The sequence below is a fragment of the Apaloderma vittatum genome, unplaced genomic scaffold (assembly GCF_000703405.1).
Source record: "Apaloderma vittatum isolate BGI_N311 unplaced genomic scaffold, ASM70340v1 scaffold14884, whole genome shotgun sequence".
Taxonomy (NCBI): Eukaryota; Metazoa; Chordata; class Aves; order Trogoniformes; family Trogonidae; genus Apaloderma; species Apaloderma vittatum.
Genome location: NW_009714490.1, coordinates 42,203 through 69,339, shown reverse-complemented (window position 1 = coordinate 69,339; position 27,137 = coordinate 42,203). Strand labels below are relative to the sequence as shown.

Genomic DNA, 27,137 nt, shown 5'->3' with positions numbered 1-27,137 from the left:
ATGGATTTAGATGCCAGTCTGTGTAAATATATATCCTTGGTCTGTGCAGTTCTTCTGGGTTCCTGCTGGGATCGTAACTGGGATCGTAACTGGGCGGTGCATGGAGTCAAATCAGGATTGATCGCATTGTGTCTTAAAAACATGATGGGGTTTTATCACCTGATGCATTGTTTGCTTCGTGTCTCATCACGTATGCTCCTTATACCTTAGTATAACTTGATACTGACATCTGCAACTAGGGTACTTCTGCTGCTCTGAGTTCTGCTCCTCTCTAATGTAACATTACAAATTACTCATCTAAACATGACCAGTATGTTTTAATTGTCAGCACATCTTGAAATATTAATCTTTCAGTGAGTAAAACAAAGCTGCCTGCTAGGACAGAAAGTGCTAGAACAGCATAAAGCAATAGTTGCAAACAAAGTGGTCTTGGTGTTTTCTCTTTTTAATTATTTTTTCTTTATTTAAACCTTTATTTAGTGAATGTTGCTTTGGATACATAGAACAGTATGTATTACTTAGCAGAGCTTTGTGCCTGTGAGTCAGGATACAATGCAAATCATGAACCAGGTACAAATTGCCTAATCTGAGATAGATATTGAAGCAGTTAAATGTTACAGAAAGTGAGAAAGAGATTTTATTCTCAGATCTATTTGGAACACCAATGGCCGAGAGAGATGAATGTGAAATAAATGTTTCCAACTTCATTAAGTTCTTCTTAAGAAAATGTTTACTATATAGCAGTGATGGAAAATGACAGTTTGTCGAGATATGCTAATTGACTCCTCAAATCTCAACTTCTCAGATGATGTAATTTTTAACTCTCTTCAAATATGTGAGCAGTGAAATGAGAATACTCTTTCATCTGTAGCTGTGTGGGAAGGTATGAGCATTGATAGCACGCACAGGTGTACGGAAAAAATCTGCTTTATGTGTGATGAACTGTAATCCTCCCCTCTAGAAATTCCTGTGCCCAGAGAACTCATAGCTTACACCAGAGGTACAGCGGTACAAAACACGGTGTCATACGGAGTAGAAACCAAGTCTGGCTTTGAATGGTAATAAGTCAACAAAGAAAAGCATTTTACAAACAACAGATGAAATAGCTACCAAGCCACCTAACCACAAGTTAGGAAGATAAGAATAGGATACAAAAATTTTTGGCTCTGGACAATGTTTACGGAGCTAGCTCTGACTTTTTTTTTTTTCCCCTCTTTTGAGTGTCCTGTTATTGTCAATGCTTCCTCCTTTGCATGTGTGAGGTTTATGTTTTCTTTTGACTTAGCAGCACTAAGGGAAAAGGCTGAAAACCCCCTCACCCTGTAAAGGCCAGACATAATCTAGATCCTGCTGGACTTTGCTGATGTTGAACTTCGGCCAAACTGAGGCAGAAAATGAATCCACAGAAGTAAAGCACGTACTCGATGTCAGTAGGAAGTGCAGGCAGCAGTCACCCCTGAAGGGGGGTGAAAAAAGCCGGGAGCACATTGCTGAGAGCCTGAGTGATATGTTACTGTGGGCCACATCGAGGAGCTTCAGTGCTAATGAGCATTCGTTAGGCAAGTTCTGCAATAAAAGCCAAGTCTTTAAATAGCATTTTCCGGGAAATAGATGCTTCAAGTTTGAAATGACTGTCTAATACTGAGCACAGTGCATTTCTTGGTAGTAGCCCTCTGGTGCTAGCAGTAACTGTCCTGCAGACTGTCTTTCCCCAGGAGGCTAGGAGAAAGCAAAAGCTGTCTTGGTTACTGCGTGGCTGTGCAGAAAGTGAGTTGGTGTAGCCGAAGTAATGGGAGTGGATGAGCACTGTTGAAACTGCTGCTAGGAAAATGGCACGTAGATGCTGGTTCTCATTGGTGGAAAACAAGATATAAGTGCGTTACAGAGAAATTGTGTAATATTCCTAAGTGGTAGCATTTCCTGTCCCTGAAGTTGTTTGGGTTTTGTTTTTTTTTTTTTTTGAAATACCATTTTTATAATATCAGAAAATGACCTAAGTTTGTTCATTGGTGACTAAACCTTAAGTAGCAATGTATTTGGCTGTAGTTAAAGCATCTTTTATGAGTTTCTCTTCAAGCAGGAGCCAGTGAAGGGGAAGTCTATGGTTAAGCCACACTTTCATCTCACATAGTGTGAGTTCGGTGGGTAAGAGAGCAGAGAAAATTTACTGTATAACCTTTTAAAGATATTTAAGTAGTAGAAAACCTTTAAAGAAAAAAAAAAGCCAAGAAACCCCACCTCTTTAAAAGCTATTGTATCATGAAATATGAGGGGACTGCGATTGTGACCCTTCTTGGAAAGATTAAACAAGTCTATGTATTGTTATTACCTTTGCACCACAGCAGCACTTCAGCTGCCAATGTCTGTGAAAGTTATGGCTTTCAGCTGACCTGTAACTTCAAAAAGAAAATCGTTCCAGGCTTTATTCATGTAGAAAATTTACAAAAAATTTCATTAAAACATTGTTAATGGTTCCCAGTGCTACAGTCCATTTGCAAAACGTTGTTTCAAGGTACTCATAATCCAGGGAAATCGGCGAGTTAATCATTTGGAAATCACAAGCCATTTTACCATAGCTCATCAATCATATCCGTAGTTACTTCCTTGCCTTGTCACTCTTCAAGGAGTAGCAGTTGTGCTTGCACCCAAAAGTAAAATGCTTTTTTACTGTTGAGGGGTTGGATGCCTTGCCAAGAGAGGTGTGATTTGGCACCTCGTTCCTTTGATCCGCAACACGGGAAGCTGAAAGGACCCCAGTCACCTCGTGCTACAGTCCCGGGTTTATTCTGCTTCTCTAAACTTGTCCTGTGTAAGAAAAGTGGCCGAGCAAAACTAGTTGGTTTCTGTGACTGTTAATGGGTGAAACAGCTCCCCATGGCATACAGAGAGCAGCTAGGAAACATGGAAAGAAAATCCCATGAGCAAGGACGGATTTGAGAGAGGGAGCAAGTTAGCACGGTGCGGGCCTGTAGCGTCGCTTGTCAGGTCTTTGTTTTCAGAGGGGAGAATATTGCGGAACGCTGTTCTCGGAGTTCAGGGTACCACACAGATGGGTTACATTTACGGTAACAGAGTTCGATTTCTTTCTTTTTATTCAGTAAAAGGTAGGTTCATGTGCAGAGAGAGTAGTGAAGTAAACTATGAGGTCTTGTTAGCTCAGGCTGAAACTTCTGCCATGTTTGTAACATGTATTTAGCATTTTGGAGCATCTGATAATTGCTTCTATTAGTACCGGATTCTGTAAAATACTGATCTATTTTTAAATCCTGTGCTTTGAAGAACTATAGAAATGGGTGAATCTGCTCTGCTTTTGTTATCAAAGCCTTCTGTATATTTAGCAAAGAAATAACAAACACTAAAGGGCAAGGTTTTCAAAAGTGCTGTAGAATTTCATACCAAAAGTAAAACAAAGAAGCTTTTTCAGGGAAAAATGGAACAGTTTGTAGTCAGAATTTTCTTAAGTAGGTTTCATATATTACTGGAGAATTATGTGCAGTAACCTCTTTGTTTTTAAATTTAGCTGCAGGGGTTTGTGGTGCTTGAAATGACTCATACGTTGTAGCATGGTTTAAAAACTTGTCCTTTTGTACGTGTAGAATTGTAACTCCTGTTTCTTAAAGCTGTGTTAGTAACTGATTAATTGAGATTAAAAATATAAGACCCAAAGCAATGGTAGATGAGTAATTCTTTGTGTATCAGTGTTTAAAAAGGATTTTAGATGTATATTTGTGCGTAATTTACTTTCTTACATGTAGTGCTTATAGGTTGGTGCCTATTGCATAGTCATTTAGATATTAATTTGATTATATGCTCGTAGATCAGGAATGAAAACCAAGTAGTTTTGTCCCTAAGTATAAGAAAGAACAAGATGGTAAGCAATAATATATAGAGGAAGAAGAGGACAAAGTATGTCAAACAAGTCCTATGTACAGGGTGATTCTTCAATATGTGTTTTCTTGTGTTTGTTTTGGTAGCTGTGCATAAAAGAAATTTTTCGTAGCACATCAGAAACGAGATTTCAGTATCTTGTTTGGTAGATTAATGAAATGCAGTTAGTTCCTCATTCTGCTGTCGTCTCGTTTTTACTTTTAATTTTGGGTGCGCGTGTATGTGGGAGGAGGTTGTGCCTGAGGCTTTTCATTAAGGAGATGCTCTGTAATTTGAAGAACAACAGAAATGTGTTCTTAAATTAGACTTTGAAAATGGATCTTTCAGCAGTTCCATGCCAAAGGAAGATGTTGCCTCTCATCCTCAGGACGAGTAAAGATTGTGTTTTGTTTTTTTTTTAATGGCAGATGAGTTATTTGGACATTCCTTGTTCAGTGCATACGTGATCTCTAAGTGAAGGTGGCGGCGTGTGTCCCCTTCCGTGTGACTGTTAAACCCCTGGTTAATAAAACCAACTGAAGTCAGCTGCAGCAGGTGTTGTGATTCAGTGCTTTGGTGATACTGGCCAGCATGACCTGGATCTGGCTGCATTATCCAGAAAATTTCTTCTGAGATGTGCTAAACTCGGCTTTTGAGATCCGGCAGCTTAAAATCGGGCTGATGTTGCTGCAAGGAGCTCGCTGCGTGGTGTTGGAAAACAAGGCTGCCTGCTCGGAACAAAACACCCGAACGCCCAGTGTAAAATACGAATTCTTTCCTGCACCGGTTACAGCTTCTTCCCTGTGTGGATCCAAAACTGAACCGTTACCTGTTTCACTTGCACCGCGGGTGGTCTTTTATCCCCCCACAGCTGCCTCTCTAACCTGAAAGGGTAATTTCTCGAACTTGACCATGAGTAGCTGCTTCTCCGTACCTATGATATATCCTTTTGTATTCTTCTCTCAGTCTTCTTTTGTTTTTTGAGGAGAATGTGGTCAGAACTGTGCAAAATACACAAAGTGTCATTGTGTCAGGGATTTCTGTAGCAGCGAAAGGGTGATTCACTTTTTTTTTATTCACCCCCATGTGCTTGCAAGGTGTTTCATCACTCTTATCCATGGTGGAGAATTTGCTGTTGTTACCCTCTTTCTCATAACAAATGTAGAGAGCTTTTAAGACAAATGTCATCAACCTCAAACCATAGCTTTTAAAATTCTGTGTCTGTTCCTAAAGCTTCAAATTGGTAGGGCATCTGGTGTCATGTGATGCAATTTTTCAGAGTATTTTTTTTAATGATGCTATGGTGGGGTCGGAGAGAAGGATATAAAAATGACCCAAGATGTATGTTCAGTATAGGAAGAAGAATTTAGGATTTTTACTTTTAGCCACTGGGAGAGTTCAAGGTGTTCAGATTTGTAAGTCTCCCATGTTGATATTTTTTTTTTTTTTGATTCTCTCTCTGACACCTTGTTTGGAACTAAATAAGAACTACATATGTGTATATGTGTATGTACTATATATGTATATATGTACTACATATGTAGTCTGGAACTACATAAGAAAGTAAATCAATTTCTGTTACCATACTCTGAGTTACTGTTCTGGATTTATTCCTTCTCAGGTGACATTTCTTCTCAGTTGTTTTTTTTGTCTGAAAAAAGTTTACACATACCCTTTCAGACAGGCCTACATACCTGTGAAAATGTGCATCTTCCTGAAGCATGCTCACAGTGAATATCTAGAAATAAGGAAGATCTTTGTTAGCATGAGCAGGATTGTAATTTTAGCTCCTCTGTTGTTTCTCTTCTGTGGTTGCTTTGGGGAGGTGACTTAGGTTCCTGTGTGACACTACCCGGCTTCAGAGAAAAATGGTTATTTTATAGTTTTGAAATGAATACCCTCAAGTTCCCGTTTGAGGAATCTCTCTTCTAGTTGCTGATTTGTCATGCCTGTTTAGACATAAATTGAATGTTGATGTGTCAGGTTGAGAGCAGACCTGGCCTGTGGAGAAGGCAGAGCGCCATGGCTGCAGAGCAGAAGGTGTATCCGATCCAGGGGGTAGAAAGCAACCATTTTCAATTTAGTTTAATTATACTCAGTGCCAGTTTAGTACTAATTCTTTGCATTGCTTTTGGAGGTCAGCGATAGTGTGGTGGGGTTTATCTGTGATAAATCCGAGTAGAAGCAGTTCAGTTGAAGCCCGAGGATGTTTGCGCTCAGGGTGGTGGCCGTAGCGTGCCTGGGGAGCAGTGGTCGGTGGGGGGAAAGTTCAGAGCCCAAATGCGGCTGGGGTTGGCTCAAGTATTTTTACAGCTAGAGATATTAACACCTAGCAGTCTCTAGGTGTGACAGCAGCCATCCTGTGGGGGGTTCTTAAAGTTCCTTAAAAGGGCATTACAGGGAACATTAAAATACTCGTGCTTCCTACACTGGGGTAGGTGGTAAAGGGTAAATGTGGGAAGGGATAAATGAGGAGTGGTTGTGGTGTTGTTTTTTTTTTCCTCTGTTATGACAAGGATGATTTCACACTTTCTTGTGTCAGCACAAAACACACTTTAAAAAACAAACAAACCCCACCACCCAAAAAAAGCAAACATCCTCATATTCCTCCAGTCAACCAATCCATACCAAAGAGCAGTTTGTTTGCCTTTTATTTCGGGACACTGGCTCTCTTTTCAAAGAGAAATTGGGGAGAGGTGCATTTCCTCAGCTGTGGCTTACTCTCCTAGCAAAGCACTGGGAATTCTTTCCAAAATACACGCTCAAAAGAGGCCATAAGAACTCTGCAAAGATGCAAACATCTATTTGTCTGCAATAATAAATTCTTTTCAGTGATTCAGAGTATATCACATGCTTATTCAAACATTGAAGTATTGCTCAGAAAACAAACTAGAGGGGTTTTGTTTTTTTTTTCTGGCCTGCTTGTGTTTGGTTTTTTTTTTCCCTGAAGATGAAATGATATATTTGTATTAACATTTGTTCATTTCTGTAAACTTTCCTGCCACTGTGTAGTATTTATATTATAGAAATGAAAATGTTACAAAGAAACAAAATACAAATCATTGCAGTGGTTTGTTTGGTTTTGGTTTTTTTTTGTGTGTGTGTGTGTGTTTGGGTTTTTTCCCTCTCCCTGGAAAATCCCATGGGTTTTCGTTTTTCTCTCAACTTTACAGATATCTTTTCTTGCTCAGAGTTTTTCTTTTTTTGGTGACAAGTTATGCTGAGCGCTTAAATCTCGTCTTCTACACAGCAAAACATAAAATATTTCTTTTGCAATACTTGGGTTATTTTAATTGCTGAAAGATAACTGGGCAATACTGATGCTATACTTTTAATTAATTCTGGAAGATGCCCTTTTCCTCTGTCTTGAGCTTTGCATTAGCGTATCCTTAGTGACTATCAAGTTAGGCTCTGTAGATATCCAGAGTGCTAGATGCTTGCCTATAATTTAATAATCTGTGTATTATTTTAAAGACACACGTAAGCAATAGCTGCTTGCTGATAAAATGCATTTACTGACCCATGAGTGAATTGATCCCTATGACTATTTAAAGCTTAGGGTTCTAAAAGTTTTTCTCTTATCTTTATGTTAAACAATAGAAAGTTTTACCGTATGTTCAAATAACGTCTTCATCAGGTTCACCGCAGGATACCATAGTTAATTTTCAGTTGAGTGCTTTACAGGATTTTCTTTTTGCTAGCTGGTTGGGTGAAAGTCTAGACACTGAGAGACGAGGCGTTAGAGGGGCCTCACAATATAGTTATTGTGAATGGTAAGTAGGAGCAGCTTCCTCTGATGTACGGACTCCATGCCCAAACCAGTAGTACAAAGGCATAGCTTTTGTTCAAGGGGATAGGGGCTAATCCGAATGCTGCACACTGTGAAAAACCTTTTATGGAAGGGGGGAAAAACTTGCCTTGAAGGTGAGAGGTCAGCAGTTTAACCTCTGACCATAAAACAAGAGACTGGCAAAGAATGGGATGAACAAGGGGGAAAAATACTTCAAGTACTCCATTCTTTGTTTATGAAAAATGGGTCAAGCAAATGAGTGTCAGGAATGGTTACAGGAGTTGTGATGGGGTGCAAGGGAGTCTGAAGATGGGCTCTGCCTTAGCTGCATGTTGCTGTGGAGTTTGGAGCTTCCCCTGTGTGCTCTGCTCCAACGCTTGATAAAGAGATCCCCAAGTGAAAACAGAATCCGTCAGCAACCCTTAAAAGCACAGTTACTCAGCTCTCTTCCTCTTCAGCCCAGATCAGGTATTTTTTTTTAATTAATTTTTTTTTAAATTCTAATCTTCCTTTGCATAGGTGAACATCATTTAGTGTTTGGCCTGTTTCCACTGCTTATGGGCTGGTTTTTGGAATTCAGAAAGAAGCATCATTGTAATAACGTCCTCACATGTAACGGTATGGGTCTCTTTTAGTTAAAGCCACGGATCTTTGTGTGGTCAGTGTTATTGTACAACAGCAGGGGAGAGCTGTTTCCAGTCTTTGTGCAAAGGAAATATGGAGCTTTCCCCTCTGATCTCATTTGGGTATTATCAGTGCTGGGAATTTAGTTGCAATCCAATTAGAAATGATGGAAGTTATGTTAACTAATAGTTAAGCCTCCCATATTCTCAGGTCCACCCATTTGGACTAATTGGTTGCACTACTCTTGACTCAGGCTGGCAGAAGATACCACCAGTGATTAACATACTTGGTGCATTACAGCTCAGCTCCCTGCCTGGCATATAACGCTCCTTGTGCCTCACTACATCCAGCCCATGAGAAGCACTGCTCTCCTCCCTCCCAGTCTCTCCCAGCATGCAAAAATCAAAGAAGACCTAATGCCCTGCCTGTGCACCTCTGGAAGTTTTATACTTCACTGGACATAGATGCATTTTATATATGAGGTGAATTCCTTTTCCTGCTTCACACAAAGGGATTAAAGCTGGGCTTTGTGGTTGACCCTCTTCACATGTCACATCTTCAAACATTTGCTTATGACCTGGACAGCTTTAGGCCCCTTGCATTAAGAGAAATGATCAGTAACCACCAGCATTCCTCAGCCAGCCAGTGGCAGGGATTCTCAGCGCTCGGGAGGACGTACTTTGGTACACGCTTGGTTTTGTTTGTGCTTGGGAATAGCACAGCCTCAGACCTCATGCTTCCTCTGACCCTTGGCTTAATCTTTTACTTCTCAGTTTCATAGACATCAGTTTGTCTTCTTTTTAAGTATGTTAGGGGTAAATTCCTCAGAAAGGCAGTACTAAGTGTGCTGTCATGATCTGACACGACTTCGTATGGGAGAAAAGACTCTCCGTTCTCTTTACGTTCCTTAGAAACTCTTTTGGGTTCACTGGTTTCAAAATGCAGCATTATAGTGTCAAGTATGCGGAGTAGTTGAACAAATACGTGTTAAATGCAAGAGTTAGTATGGTGGCTGTTGCTGGGCGTACCTGTATATAGCTACCAAGTGAAAGTAGTACGAATAACCAGTGTACTCTGTTGGCCTTGCTGTTAATGGGTTCGTTTGGTAACTTTTTCAGTGGGCAGCCTGCAGTATGAATCGTGACCTATTAGACTTTTGAAACGTGATGGGATAAAATGGTGTTCTCGAGCAAAATGGGAAGGCTCAAGATCAGAGAGGAGTTATCTGAGGCTTGCTTGAGCGAGCGTATGTCTTTCTACTTGAAAGGTGCAGAAGTGTTTTCATAGCCTTTATGTTTTCTTTCTAATTATCAAAACAATTAATTAAAGAGGTGCTATAAGGGACTAACTACTTTTATACAGACATAATTTACAAATACATCGTATCCCATTGATTATTGAATTGCCAGAGTGGGTGATTATGGTTAGACTTCATTAATTAAATAAAAATGGAATTTGTTATCTTAAAGCACAGCAACTTCTCTTTTATCTAGCTGCATACTGAACTGTTCTTGATGAGAAGTGCGTGCACATGCTGCAGCATAATGTATTTTAGCGTGAGCATTTGCTTCTCTGAAGACATTTTAATACTTCCTGCAAAAAATCCTTTTTTTTATGCCTTATGAAGTTTGGTTGGCACATGTGATTCAGTCTTAGTACTCTTAGCTTTTTCATTTTCCTGATAAGTGACCAATGAGACAAGGGTGCTGTTTTCTAGGGACCCACTGGGTCATGATTTTAATTCGTACTTGGATCAGGAATTATTTAGCATTGATTTCAACTGTTGCCGGTCTAGGTTTCACATACATTCATAGAGCTCAGACTGCTTCTCATCTTGTTTTCGGAAACAAAACGAAGGATAAAGAGGAACGCTCCAGGCAGTTACCAAATTGTTAGCAAACTGTACTTCACATTCAGTAATCCTTCTAAGCCTTACCATGGTGAACATGCAGCCGTGGCACCGGTACTGTCTTGCTGGTGGAGACGGAGAACACGCGGGAGGACAGAGCGTGGGTCTGAAATGACCGGAAGCGAATAGTGGCGTGGGGCTCGCAGGTAACCTGAGGTTTGTGTAATGACCTGGGTCAAAGAAGTTGGAGAAATAGATACAGAACGGGTGTTAGAATCAAACGGCCCTTGCCATGCGTGGAAGATGTAAAAGCATCTGGTCCTTTCCTGCAAACGCTGAACACTGAGAGAACAATGCGAGAAGGGCAGTGGTTGAGAGGCTGCCTTTTAATGAAAAATGTCTTACAGATTAGTATAATATATAAAATTGCATGCAGTGTCATGTGTTTCAGATACGTGTGCATTGTCTTTTGATGGCTGTTATTGTTGTGCAGGTTTATAGGTGTGTTTTGAAATATTAGCATCAGATTTATTTGGTAAATGGATGTCCTTAGGAGAGACACAGCCTTAATTTATATGCTGTTGTTGATTAATTAGTAAAACATTGTTTTTTCTTTAACATCAATAATAGTAGTAGCATTTTTTCCCTCACTGATATTTTCATCTGCTGTATATCTACTGCATACACATATGCATTATTCGTGGTTTCCCTGTCCTCCTCTCGCTTTTTCCTCCTGTAATGCTCTTTGGAAAGTAAAATTAAGACCTTCATTTCCTAAGAGGCAGAAATACTCAGTTCGAACATATGCGAGGCCCATCTTTCTGTAATACTCTCTTCCTTCCTGTAGTCCTTATCTGCCCATCCCCAAACACCCCGTTGCTCTCCTGGGTGTGTGCAGGTTTGTTTTCTCTCTTCTTTCTGTTCTCTGGGCTGCTCCTTTGCCTCTGTGACCGGACAACCGAGCAGCCGGGTTCCACAGCCCGGCCCACGTACCGACCATGTACCCATATTTCCGATCAGGAAAGCGGCTGGGCCCGGGCTGGGCTCCCACCAGCACCATTGCTCAACCATAGACCTGTTGGGGTTGGAAAGGACCTTAAAGATCATCTGATTCCCCCTGCCCTGCCATGGGCAGGGACATTTCCCCCTAGATCAGGCTGCCCAGAGCCCCATCCAGCCTGGCCTTAAAAGCTCCCAGGAATGGGACTGCCACCTCCTCTCTGGGCAACCTGTGCCAGGGTCTCACCACCCTCCTGGGGAAGAACTTCTTCCTCATGTCCAGTCTGAACCGATCCATCTCTGGCTTCAATCCATTCCCTCTAGTCCTGTCACTACCCGACATCCTAAAAAGCCCCTCCCCGGCTTTCTCTTAGCTGCCTTGAGATACTGGAAGGCCACAATAAGGTCTCCTTGGAGCCTTCTTTTCTGCAGACTGAACAGCCCCAACTCTCTCAGTCTGTCTGCACAGGAGAGGTGCGCCAGCCCTCTTAGCATCCTCGTGGCCCTTCTCTGGACACGCTCCACCACGTCCAGATCTTTCTTGTGCTGTGGGCTCCAGAACTGGACGCAGCACTCCAGGTGGGGTCTCACGAGAGTGGAGTAGAGGGGGAGAATCACCTCCCTCGCCCTGCTGGCCACCCACCTCTTGATGCAGCCCAGGACTCGATTGGCTTTCTGGGCTGCAAGTGCACGCTGACAGCACATGTTGAGCTTCTCATCCACCAGTACCCGCAACTCCTTTTCTTTAGGGCTGTGTCCCTTGCAGGGTGCCTTTGTGGAAGTACCTGCTTCTCACACACATTTCTTGTACTTTTAGGACAGCTGGTTTGAACGCAGACTGCTGAAACGGGAGAAGGCAGCTTCTGACCTCGCCTTCTGGAAGGGCTCAGTTTACAAAGGATGCGTTGAGTTCTGACCCCACGTGGGCCATGCCAGTGCAGCGTGTTGTTTTGAACTTTAGCCTTTTCTGTTAGAGTGAAAGATATTGTCTGCTATTATCACACTGTTAAAATAATTTTCACTGTTTTCTGTATGATTTATTTGAGATTCCAGTGGATGAAGCAGGCAGCCGGTGTTGAGGTTTCAACAGGATAAAATAATTTTGCACTTTAACCACATCACAGTTTCTCTGTAATGGGATGTAAATTGAAATCACGCATCTACATCACCCTCCTACTTTGCTGTTCTGAATAAATAGTACTTTAGAAATTAATAGAGAGATGTAGCTTTCTATTGCTGAAGCATGTGATATCAAGAAATGTCTTTGAGAGTTTCCTAGTTACTGAATGTGCTTTGGGAAAAGTAACTCATAGAGGCTGGAACTCAGATCTCCTACTTCGAGGGCAGCAAGACACACCAGCCTTCTGCTTATAGCCCCTTTATGTATATTGGGATGCTCTTTACACCCCTGGTTTTGCTGACTCCACTTGGGCATGTAATTGGGAATTTTGACATGAGTAGTGGTAAACACCTCTGAGAAGACCATCTGACTTGCTTTTATTTGTCTTATGTGTATATGCACTTTAAAATTACTAAACTTGGGCTTGTGTGGAAATACCATTTTTTTTATGCCTGTAGATGTTCTTCTGAATCAAAAACAATTCAGTTTTTCAAGATCTGATGATATATGGGAACCTGAGATAAGTTACGTGAGGTCAAGCGGCAGGACTGAAAATCAGTGTGTGTCTTCTAATTCCCAGGGTGTTGCACTGCTGGCTGGGCCCACGTTATAGCTCTGCTGGAGCAAAGAGGGACAAATAATGTTAGTGAAGCCAAATAAAAAAGAATATCAGATTAGTTTTCTTGCTGCCCTCTATAACTTTTTTGCGACTCCTCTTTGGAGTTTTGAAGCAGTTGGAGAGAAAGGCACGGAGAGGTGCAGCTATGTCAGAGTTCGTTTTACTAAAAGACTGTTATATTTTTCAGTAAGAAAATGCCAAAGAAATTGCATTAGCCTTCCGCCGTGTGCGTTGTTCTCACTTGATCAAAAAAAAAATAGGAAAAGGTGCCTGGTTTGGGAGCATCCCTGGAAGGGATGTGCTGTGGAGCCTGTGTTTGTGTCCTGGGAGACCCTTGATGGGGGTCAAGGTCTCTGTTCCCCAGGACACGAGGTGCCAAAGCCACGGTGCCTCTGCTGGGACAGCCTGAGTCCCTGGCTCTCGGCACGCCTTGTATGCGGTCACTGGCTCACAGACTCTGGGAGACCCTTTCTTAATATAGTCCGTATTTTCTGTGGGCATTATGTGTAGGTGGTTTAGTAAGTGACTGGAATATCTTCATTATTGGCGCAGTCTAATACTAGAGAAGACTTGTATGTAAATGCTAGTGTGGAGGTTGTTTTCTGTTCTCTTTATTTTTTTTCTCTCCCTGAACATGGCTATTGGATACTAAAACATGAGTGCTTCATGTAGAGTGACAATCTCAGCTGATTAGAGGTTTATTATCTGTTTTAGTAACACTGATCTTTCAGTAAGCAACCTTTTAACCTACTTTTTGTGTTTTGTTCTTACCAAAAGTTTAGTGTTGACTTTTAAGGATCGGCATGTGAAAAACGTCAAAATGTTGATTTTTCAGCTGCGTGCTGCCTGCCATAGATAAATCAGGGCTGAATTCATGTGGGCCAGCCTCTAAAATTTTTTATTGTTGATTCTTGCTCTCATGGAGAGCCCTTGGGACAGGTGGCCCCTTGCTGTTGATGGTTCGATTACAGTGATCACCCACAGCTTCTGAGGAGTGCGAAGGAAAGAAATTGCTTTCTTTGTCAAGGTGTTTTCAATTCAATTCTCACCCATTAGCCCTGTTTGGTTAAATTTTGAATTACTCCATCGGGTGACTGATGAGTTTGTTTTTTTCCTCCCAATGGTATTAAAATGGATTTGGTGTAAGATGGAAAGCAAAGGCGAAAAAAGATTTGTGTTTATTGATCAGTGCTGCTTCATCTTTATTCTTTTTTAGTGTGTCATGAACCATCAAGATAAACATGAATGCTGATTCAGAACAGGCTAGAATATAGGTATTTTTAAAAGTTATTTTGATTATTTTAAATCTGTGAACTGTTTACACATACAGTAAACCATACGCGTAGGCTATGGCTAGTCAATGTGGTTGTTATGGTTTTAGAGCTTCGTGTAAATGAGAATGTTTGTTTATGATTGTTTTTATTTCATTTGTTGCAGATTGGAATGCATATAAAATTATGAAATGATGGCCAATATAATTAAAGTTTCATGGTGAGATGTGTTTCAGTTATGGTGCCATAGATGTTCTGAGGAGTAGGAAACGGCCAGGCCAGGTCCCTGTTGTCAGTGCTGCTCTACTTTAATCCCTTCCTACCACAGCCAGTAAGCAAAATGTGAAAGGTTTGAATTTCACGTAGACAACGTTAATTGTAATGGGAGAACCAAAACAGGATAGAGAATTTGAAGCTGTGTTTCTGTAATATGCAGTTACGTTTGTTCTCTTTCACATACAAGCTGAGTAGCCCAGCGTTGTTTTGCAGCGTTGTCGTAGAGATGGGGTCAATACATGATCAGTGGTATCTGTATTAATTAATTGAACTGTCGTAAATAATCTAGAGTAAAACAGTAGTGGAGGATCAAAGCCCTCCTCCCTGTAGCCATCTGTGGTTACAGGGATGGTGTGAGTGGGCTTGGCTCTGCAGAGCTCACCAAGCCCAGAGGGGAAGGTGCAAGCTGCTGGAGGGCAGGAGAGCAGGCTGAGGACTGGGCAAGAAGTCCTCTTGCTTTGGGTTTCCTTGGGTATATTTTTGTGAAGATTGTCTGCCTTAGTACATAGTTATGCTAGTGTTCGCCGGGGCAGACGAAAAGCTCATGATTTCTGTATTTTGCATTTAGAAGACAGGAGTAGAGTACTCTGTTATACAAGATGAAGGCTGGATTGTGAATGATGTTCAGTAATCCAGGCTCACTGCTGCTGGGAGCTCCCTAAATATCAGAGAAGGCTCATTTTAGGAATGATAGCCTCCGCCCTGCTACAAATCAGCCCTACTTGAATATGAAGTCAGCATCTAAGACAGTAGTTTTCACACCTTTGATCTTATCACTTCCCTCAGTTTCCTGCACTTGTGAAGAGCTGTTGAGTTTATGTTCCTTTTTCCCTGTGCTTGGTGAGGGCAGGGCCCCTGGGAAGAGGAAACGAGACCCAGGCCAGCTGGCGATGCCTGACGAATTGCCATGTTGCCAACTCCAGTTTCAGCGCTGCTTGCCATAGTCTAGTGGGAAAGGAGCAGGTGTGCTTGGAGGTGGGGAGACAGCCTCATGCCACAGGCTGCTTGCTGCTGCGAGTGCTGTGTACAAGCCTGGGGTCTAAGAAAATGTTCCTCTTCCATGTGTCTGCCGAATAGAGAAGAACATTGTGCTGGTGAGTAGGGCTGGAAGCAAGGACAGAGGGGAGAAAATACACAAGACAGAATATTTTTCTGTCTTTGTACTTTTCCATGTGATAAATTTTATGTGCTTAAGTTTTGGAGAGCAATTTGTCCAAAGCATTTGGCCAGGGGCGACATTAGTGGAGTGTGTTTGAAAGCTGCATTTGTCTGCTGGTGTACTAAATGTGTGTCATAGAATGGTTGGAGTTGGAAGGGGCCTTTCCAAGTTATTTAGTCCTGCAATGAGCAGGGGCATCTTCAGCTTGATCAGAGCCCTGTCCAACCTGACCTTGAAAGTTTCCAGGAGTGGGGCATCTACTACCTCTCTGGGCAACCTGTACCAGTGTTTCACCACCCACATTGTAAAATTTTTCTTCCTTAGGTCTAGTCTGTGTACTATGGATAATGATATTATGTATTCCATGATAATCATAAAATCACAGAAACATTCAGATTGGAAAAGACCCTTGGGATCATAAAGTCCAACCTATAACCTTACACTACAGAGTCCACACCTAAACCATCTCCCCCAACACCACATCTAAATGACCTTTAAACACCTCCAGGGAAGGTGACTCAACCACCTCCCTGTCAGCCTGTTCCAGTGCCTGACTACTCTTTCTGTGAAAAATTTTTTTCCTAACATCCAGCCTAAATCTACGCTGTTGCAACTTGTGGCCATTCCCTCTAGTTCTACTTCTCTTCCTGTGAGAAGAGACCAGCACCAACCTCTCTACAACGACCTTGCACGTAGTTGTAGAGAATGATGCGATCTCCCCTCAGCCTCCTCTTCTTCAAACTAAACAGCCCCAGCTCCTTCAGTCGCTCTTCAATAATGTTGCATATTCCATTTTTCCAGTGTCTTAACGTATTCCAGCAAAAGAGTGATATTTATTGAATCATAGCTGCTTGTGCTAGTTGGTATTTAAGGCAAGGGGCATAATTGGCAGGGAAGTCCTGCCCTCAAATATTAAGCAGTTGGGCTGTGACCAGGATGTGGTTATTGCCAGTGGAAAGTGGAAGAATGTTGCTGCACTGCTCAAGCAAGAAGTGATGTACATGTATAGTCATTGTATCTTCTCTGGTTAAGAGGAAGTTCCCCTACAACGTTATTTTTTTCTAGAAGAAGCAAGACTGGACTAAATTCTGCTCTGAAAAAATATTTACAGAAGCATAAAGTTTTTGATAAAATTTTTTACTTATATAATGTAAACTGGAATGTGAGGTTTCTTTTTGTATTCTTTTTGAAAAGTATCTGTCAAAAATGTATTGAATATTATTCTGTGTTTCTTGCAACCAGGTATTTTGCTTTACAGGTTCACTTGTATCCCTGGTTTCATGTCCAAGCTGATACCAAATTTGTATATCCTAAAGGGAGTTAGGAAGCAGTTTCCATAAGATACTGGCAGGTAGTCTTTCTCATGTGCCAGTAGCTTTTTGATTTTTCTGTGTGCCGTCTGTGTGGCTTCCAGAAGGCAAATATGTTTTACCTGGTGAGATAAAATGCTTTTCTTTGTCTCTGGTCAGACATCCCTGACCCGGGAGAGCCAAGTGATGGGCCATCTCCAGCGTGCTTGGCTCTGCAGGAGATTTTCTTCTTCCTAATTTACTTAGTGCCTATTATTTGGTAATAATGTACTTGAACTTTTGTAGATCTTCTTCAAAATCAGTCTTGCAGCACTGATACAGGAAAATGTCATGTAGCCCACTGTATTTTTTAAGAACTTTAAGTCCTTAACCTTTAGTTAAAACAAATCAAATGCAGTCCGATGTGTCTGTTTCCGAGCGCATGTAGGGAATTGGTTTTTTCATCCTTACAGGGCGAGATGCAAGACTTGTATTTGGTTGCAAAGGTGGATGGAATTAGTCATATTGTTTTCAATTATTGTTCATTTCATTAGATCACTGCACAGCCTGTCTTGTTCAAACTTCCTTGAACAAGAGGCCCCGTGACAGCAGAACAGAAGTATTTTGTTTTGTAAACCTTCTTCAAACATTAGGGATGACTTAAGGCATATGTGGTGCAAACTTGCTTGGGTAGGTTTTTTGGGGTGTGGTTTTTTGGTTTTTTTTTTGCTATCTTAGCTCCTTATTTTCATGAGCTGTAATTCACTGACGATTATGAGTTAAAAATAAGAAAATTAAACTAGCATAGCAGTGTGGCTGCCAGACATACAGTTTTTGCCACACTTTACAAGCTCATTCTGAAGACTTACTAGGTAAAAGAAGCTCCTGCTTATCTTGTGAAGAGACCGACTGAAGGCTGAACATACTCATTTTGTCTGTGTGCTGTCTGTGCAATGAACTCTCACCCTGATTAAGGTTTTATCCTGAAGCATGGCTAATAGCATTGCAGCCGAAAGGACTCCTTTCTATCCCTAGTTAGCCAAAATGACTTACTGCTCTGTCCTTCAGTGGGAACAAATTCTTGGGCAGAAGGGATTGACCTGCAACTCTTGATGGAGATAGCAAATTGCAGCTAGAGGATTTAACCGTGTACTTGCTCATAAAAGGGGAAATGTACTTATTTACTAGTTTGAGCGCGTTACGGACGGGGAAATTGGAAAGATCAGAGGAACTGTCAGGTCCTAAACCTGCAGTGCCCTCAAAGCCCCACGTCTCTTGCGTGTGGCTGATTGGAGTTCAATGTTTGTGCAGTGTTCTCATGCCCTTGATTTTCTGATTTCTTTGGGGAACTATTATCATCACCTAAGTTACGAGTAGAAGTGCTGGAAAACAGTTCCGTGCTAGACTTGACGATGAGTAAATCTGTTGCGTGGTGTGCATGGTTTTCTTTTGAAGACTGAACGGCTCTTACAGTTGTGGATTGTATCTTTGTTTTCCCACGTATTAGAAACAAAATTCTGAATTTCCACACATGAGGTGTGGAGCCGTTAAGTACATTACATGTCTGTGAAAAGATGCAATTAAATTTCGAGCCATTTGGTAAGTCCATGTGTTAATTTGGACTAATTGTGAATTGGGGTGGGTTTTTTTAAACATGTTTTTCAGCTTACTTGAAAGCATGCCCAGTTTGTATTCAACTACTGTTAAAAGCAGTTTCCTTAGGAAAAGCTTCCTCATGGAAGTACGGCGTTTCCATTTTACCTGTGAGGAGTCAGTCTTTGTAATGATGTTTCTGAACCTGACTGAGAAGACACTGATACAAAAACTGCATTTCTGATTTGCAGATGTGCAACCACGAAGACTTACGGGTGACCGCTACTGTGACTGTAACTACTAAAATGTTATTTTCCATTTTACTTTCTCAAATGGCAGTATTTAGCGTGTATTTGTTAACGCTGTTGTTATTTAGTTTGCACTTTGAGAAAAGCTAAAAGGAAGAAGTGTAGAAAGTCACATGTTCCACGTATCTCCTTTGATGCCAGTGAGAGTCAGGTACCTTCACTGCCTAAATAATTTCTCAAAATCGAGTATCAGTTTTGCAGTCGGTTGAAGACACGGCAGAGGCCGCTGGTGTGGGAGACTGCGGGCTCCTGCGCCGTGGCCACGTTGTGGCTTGTTTTGAAGGGCAAGTCCAGGCTCAGCACCAACCTCAGATGTGCTGCTGAGGTTCCCGTGCGAGCACCTAGGGACCCAGGAGAATCTCGGTGTGTGAATGCAGAGCAGGAAGAGCTGGCAGCTGTAATGGCTGAGACTTAACAGTCTTCTCTAACTGACGTTGTAAAGTTGTAGTATTTAACTCTTAAAATCGTCAGTGGTCAAGCACTCAGTATTGCCGGTCTTCTGCTGGAAGTAGTTGGTTTTCCACGGGAATATCCCTAGTGTAGCACAGCGTTTTTTTGCTTGGTGTTCCTTTGCTGAAGTAACTGCTCTTTGAAACCGTGGTGGCAATTTAGGAAGGCACATTAGAGAGTTAAGCGTGAGTAAAGAAGCTGAAGGTGCTGGATTGTTAAGATTGGATATCATTTTGATATCTCTTATGAAAAGACTGAGAGTGTGGTTGCATTCTGCAATAGGTTTTCTGTGCAATACATAGAGTAAGGCCAGACTTAACAGTCCTGTAGGAGTTTCCTTCAGTATTCCTTTGATGACAACAAAAATACGGGGACTACACGATTTGCATAAAAGTGTGCTTTCAAGTATTTTCTGCAGTGGCACCCTCATTTGCATATAATCTTTAATCTGACAGGTTTTAAGTGCCAGAGAAGTTAGTGAGCCTTCCTTAGTTCCACTTTTTAAAAAATTTTATGAAGTTGCTTCCATATATTTTGTCCTTGTTCTTTTTTTGATTGCTGATGCTTGGAATATGCTGTAACTCCTTTCTTCCTCCCTTTTTCCATGGCATGTTGCTTTTCCTCCGGTGGCTGGTAGGATTTTGTGTGATATGCAGAAGTCTGTGGTTTTTTTTAAGCAGTAATCTTTTTATGTGAATGCTGATTTTTTCATCAGGTGATTTAGTCTGTGAAAATGGTTGCATTGCATGTCCACCTCGTATTTTGTTTCTGAATTACTCTTGTAGTAGTAAAATGCTACATTGACACAAAAGCATCATAATTATTGTTGCAGGTTTCTTTAAAATTTGTCTAAGTATGTAGCAGATTTTTGACTTTGAACAGCAGCTGTATTATAAATTTGGTTTAGAGAGCAAATTTTTTATTGCTGAAAGCTACTTATTCTAAAAAAATCGGTTCTCCTTATTGCTTAAATGTGTGCTTGTAATGATGTATCTTTTCAGCTTTATGGCTTGCATTCTCATATTTAAGTAAGAAAAACAATCTGGAACTTCTTTTTTTTTTTTTTCTTGTCTTCCACACAAGAAAGAAGAACAGTCTGCAGGAAACTTTGCTTTGCTGCCTTCCTTTTCCTCACTGCATTTCTTCTCCACCTCCATAGCTCCTGGCCCCAGTCTCTTCTCTCCCCTCCACACTGACAGCTTTTTTTCAATTTTCAGCACCAGAGAAAATGTAGTTGGAGGGATCCTGAGCTGTCATCCAGCCCGTTCCTCTGTCCCAAGCCATGACCAACTCTGCTTGGCAGTCTTTTTGTCCGTTCTGTTCTGTAAAACCCACAAGGATGACATTTGTCCTTTCCAGGCAGAATATTGGACTGCTTCATCTATTTAATTTTACTTTTGCTGTAATGTTCCATCTGAAATTACTCTATGTTGCTATCAAGAGAATAACCTGAGATGATGTTTCTCAGCATGTGTTTACAATTTCTCTTCCATTACCAAATTGAATGTGTGCTAATTAACTTACTCTGTTGTATTTTTGGGTGCTGTTTATAATCCACGAGCTTGATGATTGTGAAAAGTATTTTTAGAATATATTTAACTACTGAATTTTTGGGAAAGTTACCACTCATCATCTTTCTCTCTTTTTATTTTTTTCATGGTTTCAAATGTGCCTCTTCTCTAATCTACTCTGCCGTGAGAAATAGTACTTCTATATTCCTATATTTGTTACAGAAGTTAAAATGTGTTAGAAGTAATTTTCCTAAAAATATGGATGATATGCTTTATGAAGTTACCTCTATAGGAATAGAATTTTGGGGAGGAATTACTTACCTTGAGGATATGTGAGGTTTCCCTCTTAGCATGTATCATACTTACCCACATTTTACTTGTGGAGCACTTCCAGACTGCAGCGTTTTTAAAACTTTTATTTTTAAGCATTGCTTGTGACTCACTTTTCTCTTTGTATCAAGTATACTGTACTCTTAACTTTTGGTCCCTCAGCAAACCTTCCCATGCTTGTCTCTCTTCGGACTTGTACCAAGAGCTGCAGCTGCTTCTAATTCTGGTCCTCAGGGGCTTAACTGGTTCTTTCGGAATTTTATTATAAAAAGCTTTCTTTTAAAATATATATACACTGACTTTTAGTTGACTCCTTCTGCATCATTTGTGATCTCGTAAGTCAGATGTCACTAGCCGCGTCGAGTGACGCGCGCATCAGCCACCGCGTCACGGCGGTGTGAGGTTTGCACCTGGGAGATGGACTTTCCGATGCTGTGGGGATCTTTACTAAAAGAATTTCAAGCGCTGCTGGCGTGTGCCAAGATGTACTTTTTGTGGGAAATGTCTGCCCTGGATGCAGTAGGCGTCGGAAGAAGTGATGCTTGCATCTACGTGTATCTGTTTACACGCGTATATATACATTTACATGTGAAACGCATGAACTATTTTATGTGTGCACTTAATTTCCTCTTACTGCTACATTTACTTAGAATTGGTGCAAAACATTTATCCCCCAAAGTCTGTTAGGAAACGAGAAGAACCTTGGTGTTTCCTCAGCAGACTCTTGCAACAGCTATTTCTGAGCGATTCGCATCCTCTCACCCATAAAATCAGCATAAAATTGACCTAACATTGCCAGATCAGATGGGGTATCTGGAAAGTAATCCTCAGGGAAAAGAAAATTCAGTCTTTGTAAATCTGAAAATAAAGTGCATAAAGTTGCAGAATTGGATTATGCTTGCTCTTTTTATTTCTAAATCAGTACCCTTTTGTTTCTTCCTCTGCAGCACTCGTGAGAAGTTGCTGCAAAGACGTGTCAGATGCTGTCTGAGCCCAGCTCCAGAAGCACAAACAAACATCATCTTTTGAAAAAAGTCAAATCCCTGACTTGGATAATTATCATAAAATCCCAAGGCTTTTTATAAGCGTTAGGGCTTGGCTTCAGAGAGTGAAGGCATAAAAAGAGTATAGTAACCTTTATTTTTGAAGCACACATCACATTAGATTTTCTTACTTAATAAATATATGGCAAGTACCTACTAAAATAACTGCTTAAAAGCCAGTAATAACAACTGAAAAACCCAACTCAAGGCGGATGGAGAAGTCTTGAAAGTGTGTATTTTTTTGCTGAAAGTAGCACTGAATGTTTTTCTTGGATTGAGTTAAGAATATTTTCTTTTTTGTTTGCATCATGAGTATTAAGAACATTATTCTGCCTGTTTGGATCATGCGGATTTAATTACCGTCTCGTGATAGAAGTATCCTCTCATGACATGGAAATCCATGTTGTTAGTCCTGTAGTTGGGTGAACTGGAATTTATTTTTGGGTTGTTTTTATTATTTCAAGTGAGACCAAAGTATGAGAGCAGCCTAATAGCGTGAAGTGAAGATAGCAAACTGAGCAGGGCACTAAATTAGAGTTGCAGGTTTTACCTCTGTGGGCATATAAGAGCATCAAAAGAAGTTATTTAGTTGTTGATCTTGTTGCCAGTAGGCAAGAAATGCTCCTGTGAAACGCTGTTTGGCTCTGTTGGCACCTCACTGAAGTGGGAACTTCACCCATTTTTTGACCCCAAACCTCAGGCTACCTAGAGTCATGTTTTCTTTAATTCTAAGAACATACTTTGCTCCTGATTGGGAGCGCTTAAAATTACACCTGGAGGTTTTACTGTTCTGATCTGCCTTTTTGGAAAGCTGACATACTTCTGCTAATAGCAGTGAAACAAAGAAATTACATTTTTTTCCCATTTAGAAGCTTAGATGTGAATTATTTTACGAAGTGTGAACCTCCCCCACCCCTCCCTCCATGATTTTATTTCTGTGTTGCTAAAGCATTCAGTATACTCAATGTTTCTTGGGAAGTTCTGAACAAGAAATAGGTGATAAGAAGCAGAAGTAGAGGTAGCTGGTCACCAGCTTGCATCTCACAACATCTAGCTAATATTAAGGTTGGATTGCCACTGGGTGAAGCAGTCCCAATCTATTCTCACCACAACTCCCCATTCCCCAGTTTTTCTTCCCTTTTTTTTTTCCGACATAAAACCAATGGTTTTGGGGAACTGATCTAGTCGACGCTGGCCCAAAAAATTCCAGATGGTTGGTTTGGTCTTGGAGAGTTCCCTCATCTGGTTCAGCGTGTAGCCCTGGAAGAGGGCATTTTTAAGGTGTTTATTTGGATTCCACACAGTTTCTGGTGTGGGGTTGCTTGCCTTTTTTTTTTTTCTTTTTCTTTTTTTTTAACCACATCACCTGTGAATTACTTAACAGTGAATGTTTGGTATCTGTTACCATGCTTGCTGCTGATTGAATTTATCAGCGATCATTGATATGTATTTTCTTTCTCATGGTACTAAATTGGAATAAAAGAGATCCATTACGGTGTAGGCATTGAGGTATTCCATCTCCTCTTGTATCTGAGCGTTACACAGATGCGTTTGTAATTTAACTACACACAAAATAGATGGGAAATAAGGTCTCTATTTAATTAACTGCATTTATTGGCTCTCATATTTGAATAAATATAGCAGCTTATCTCGTTTCATGTCTGTCTCCAACAGTTCTCGCTCCCCATAGTAGATTGAGGAAGATTCCTTGTACAAAATACATACATTTTCGTAAATAATAGCTGCAGAATCCTCCTCCGATCATCTTAAGAGCAAAAATATATTTGTCCAGTAAGAAGAGTCAAATGGCCGCTTTTTTTGGTCAAAAACCTCAGGTTTCAAGTAGATGGAAGTGAGGAAATGAGCTGACTGAGGAGTTGGATTTTCCAGCCCGCCCGACCTGTGTGTCCCACTGCTGGTTTAGGGGGAAGGAGGGATGCTGGCTTCAGTCTCCAGCTCGGGGTGAGTGGGCACCTCTCGAATAGCGGGATTGCAAATCGGCGCCTGGGAATGAAGCTGCCATCAGTGGTGGGGGGATAAAGAGTAGAAGCCTCCATCCTCTGCCAAAAATGGAGGAACCCTCTGGTTCCGATGCAGAGTGTAGCAATAGGAAGTGCTTACTCTGTCAGGCAGGGCTAGCCTTGGAGACTGCCCTGGAAATCCGAATGCCTTTCCCAGATCTTGGCTTCTCAGAAGATGGGAATCCCAGCAGCTCCTCAGGTATCCAAGAGGCTGCAGCTCTTAGCACAAATAGCGCTTTTCTATACCTCGTAGAGATCTTTTTTTTCCCCCCTTCTTATCATTGTACATATTTTATTTTTTTTTCTCCTTAGATGGAAAGAGGTTTTGCATCACTTCACGAATTAAATTAAAATGTTAAAATTGAACAAGTGCTTAAAAACCCAAGTACTCAAAGGTTAAAGAGAAAGAATTGCATGTGAAAATAGTTTGTTACGTTATAACCTGCTACTGTATGTAAAGCAATAAACACATAGTTTCATAAATATGAAATGAGTCTTTTTAATAATCCAGTATCTTCCTTAGTTTTTAGATACGTTTTTGCACTTGCCTCAAAGCTTGACGCTAAGCTGACCCTCTCTTTAATATTAATGTACTCTGACTGTAATACTCTGTTCCTTTGCCTCTGATTAATGCTGTCTGTCAATTATTTACAGATCCAGTGGTACTGTGGAAGTTCCCGGAGGACTTTGGAGACCAGGTTGGAAACATGAGATTGAACTTTTTTTTTTTTTTTTTTTTTAATGTTAGAATAATAATAAAAAAAGCTCTCCTATTCAGCTGTGGAGAGGCAAATGCTAATGATAGTGAGGAGGAAGTCTTCACCCAACTGGTGGCTTGGTGATTAGAAAGCCTTTGTGACAGGAATAGGCAAGAACAGTTGTAGAGCTTTGCATGTCATGCTAATTCTCTGCGTGACCTTGTTTTTGGAGCGTTCTATAAGCTGTTCTGTTGGAAGGGTTGGGGTTTTATCTGTCGTAGGATTGCAAATGTGGAAGACATATCAACAAACATCGTTGTTATAAATTGCGTTAACAAAACCACCAGAACTAAAAAGTTGAAGGGCTGCACGCGTGTGTCCTTTTAATGTCAGAACCTGTGTGTCCCGTCCCTTTGCAGTGCAGTGTTCTATGTTTGGTTAATAATATTTTAGAGATACCCTCGTTGTCTGCATGGATCAAAAGTAATCCTCAGACCCAGTGATCTAAACTTACTGATTTTGAAAGCGTGAAAATCCTAGTTTCTGTCTATAATTAATCCTCAAAGGAAAATGTGAATGAACACGGCTGATGGATTATTACATTGTTTAGTGGTAGCAAAGCCTTTAGTTAGTCTTTTGTTTTGTTTTCTCCCCCTGGACTATTTTATTAAAGATATTAGTATGAAAATTTAACAAAACTATTAATTTTATTATTTCAATTTCTTCCATGAGAGTATTTTTATTTTCCTAAACAAAAATACATAAATACACTAAATACAATAAATATCTCTGACTCAGTGTCTCTCTTTGCTCTTCTTCTTAGACTGATACTAAGTCAAACATATTCTTCATTGGTAATAACACCACGATGGATGATCTGGAAATATGCTTGTACAATAGATTTTGATAAATTGTTGATTTTTTTTTAATGATTTTTAAAAGAAATTAATACTACAGGATTCTATAAAGACAGCTGTAAGGTGATTCATGATGAAAGGAATAAATATACAAACGTAGAAGGTAGGATGTCTGGTTGGGGAATAACATCAGTCAGAAACATTTGCAGCTTATAAAATGGTGATAAATGGTACAGGAGCAAAGTGTGCTGTTATATGTTCTTAGCTAGACATCTAGCAAGTTTTGATAATTTTTTTGGCTGCGGAATTATCATCTTCATTGTCATTTAAATTCTTTTTTTTTCTAGTTTGTTTTGTTCTTTTTCCCTTAAGAAAGGCTTGATCTTGAAAAAGGAAAAAAAAAAAGAGAAGAGGAGAAATTATGTATGAAGAAAAATGGGAGCTTATTCAGGAAGTCGAAGGTTATTCATAGAACAGCTGGTGTAGAGAAATGATTAGAAGATGAAGCCCACTAAAGACTGGAGGGGAATCGTACAAAGGTGCAACAGACCTAGATAATCTGTGAAAACCAGAGTCCTCGGGCAGCTCTCTGCCTTTGGGCTCTGAAAACCCTATGCCTGCGCGCTGTCTCTCAGCGGTGTGGGGAATCTGGCGCTTCAGGTAAATTGCTTGTGTTCCTGGAAAACAGTATATATTAAACCTCGTCCTTGCAAGGGAAATTTTCCTATTAGAACCAGTGGATTTGAGCAGAATATGTAGCAGCTTCTATAACAAACCCCTGAGCCAAATAGTCCAGTGAAATCATCAAAAGCTGTTTGTGCACATGCACGTGCTGAACTTGGTAGGTTTGGATTGGAAACCTGAATATCTACTAGATTTAATTTTTTTTTCGAAAAATGAGATCTCGCTGAAACTCTCAAGACTAATTTCAATGAAAGCTTGTGGGGAAAACATATTAAAAAAAAAAGGGAGGGGGGAAGGAAAAAGAATATTCTCCCATCCTATTTTCCAGTCATTTCTATTTTAAATGTAAAATGTGTGAGTTAGTTTTTGGATGTATCCCAAAGAATCATCTTTCCTAAAATCTAAGGGCTGTCTGTTTGCACAGTGATGTGATAACAGTGGGCAAAATATTTTCCTCTCTTCTTGAATTTTTCTACAGTTTATCATGTCACCTTTTTATTGCTTTCATAATGCAAAGAAAACTTGTCTAAGGCATTTTGATATATTCCTTCTCTTTCTCACATTCGTCCTCTCAGTATGCCTGAACTTTTCAATGCTTACTCATCCCTAATCCTCTCTCTTATCCTTGTGGCCTGCTACTTTTTTTTGTTTATTTGTTTATGTTGGGCAGTATTCTTCGTTTAGTCTCTTTTTTTTTTTTCCCCTTAAATGTTGACTTTGAAAAACTTGTTTTGCTAAACATCCGATCTGTTTTGAACGGCATGTAGAAACTACAGACG

General features: G+C 40.6%; 1 protein-coding gene across 1 annotated transcript in view; it reads left to right on the top strand.

Moving 5' to 3' along the window:
* The window catches only part of LOC104273455 (DENN domain-containing protein 1B-like), a gene marked incomplete at its 5' end in the record, with an annotated part of 79,890 nt that overhangs the window by 12,312 nt on the left and 40,441 nt on the right, over positions 1–27,137 (top strand). The window contains one exon of the mRNA XM_009868793.1: positions 24,774–24,817. Coding sequence (XP_009867095.1) covers positions 24,774–24,817 — 44 coding nt within the window. The remainder of the gene's footprint in view (positions 1–24,773; positions 24,818–27,137) is intronic.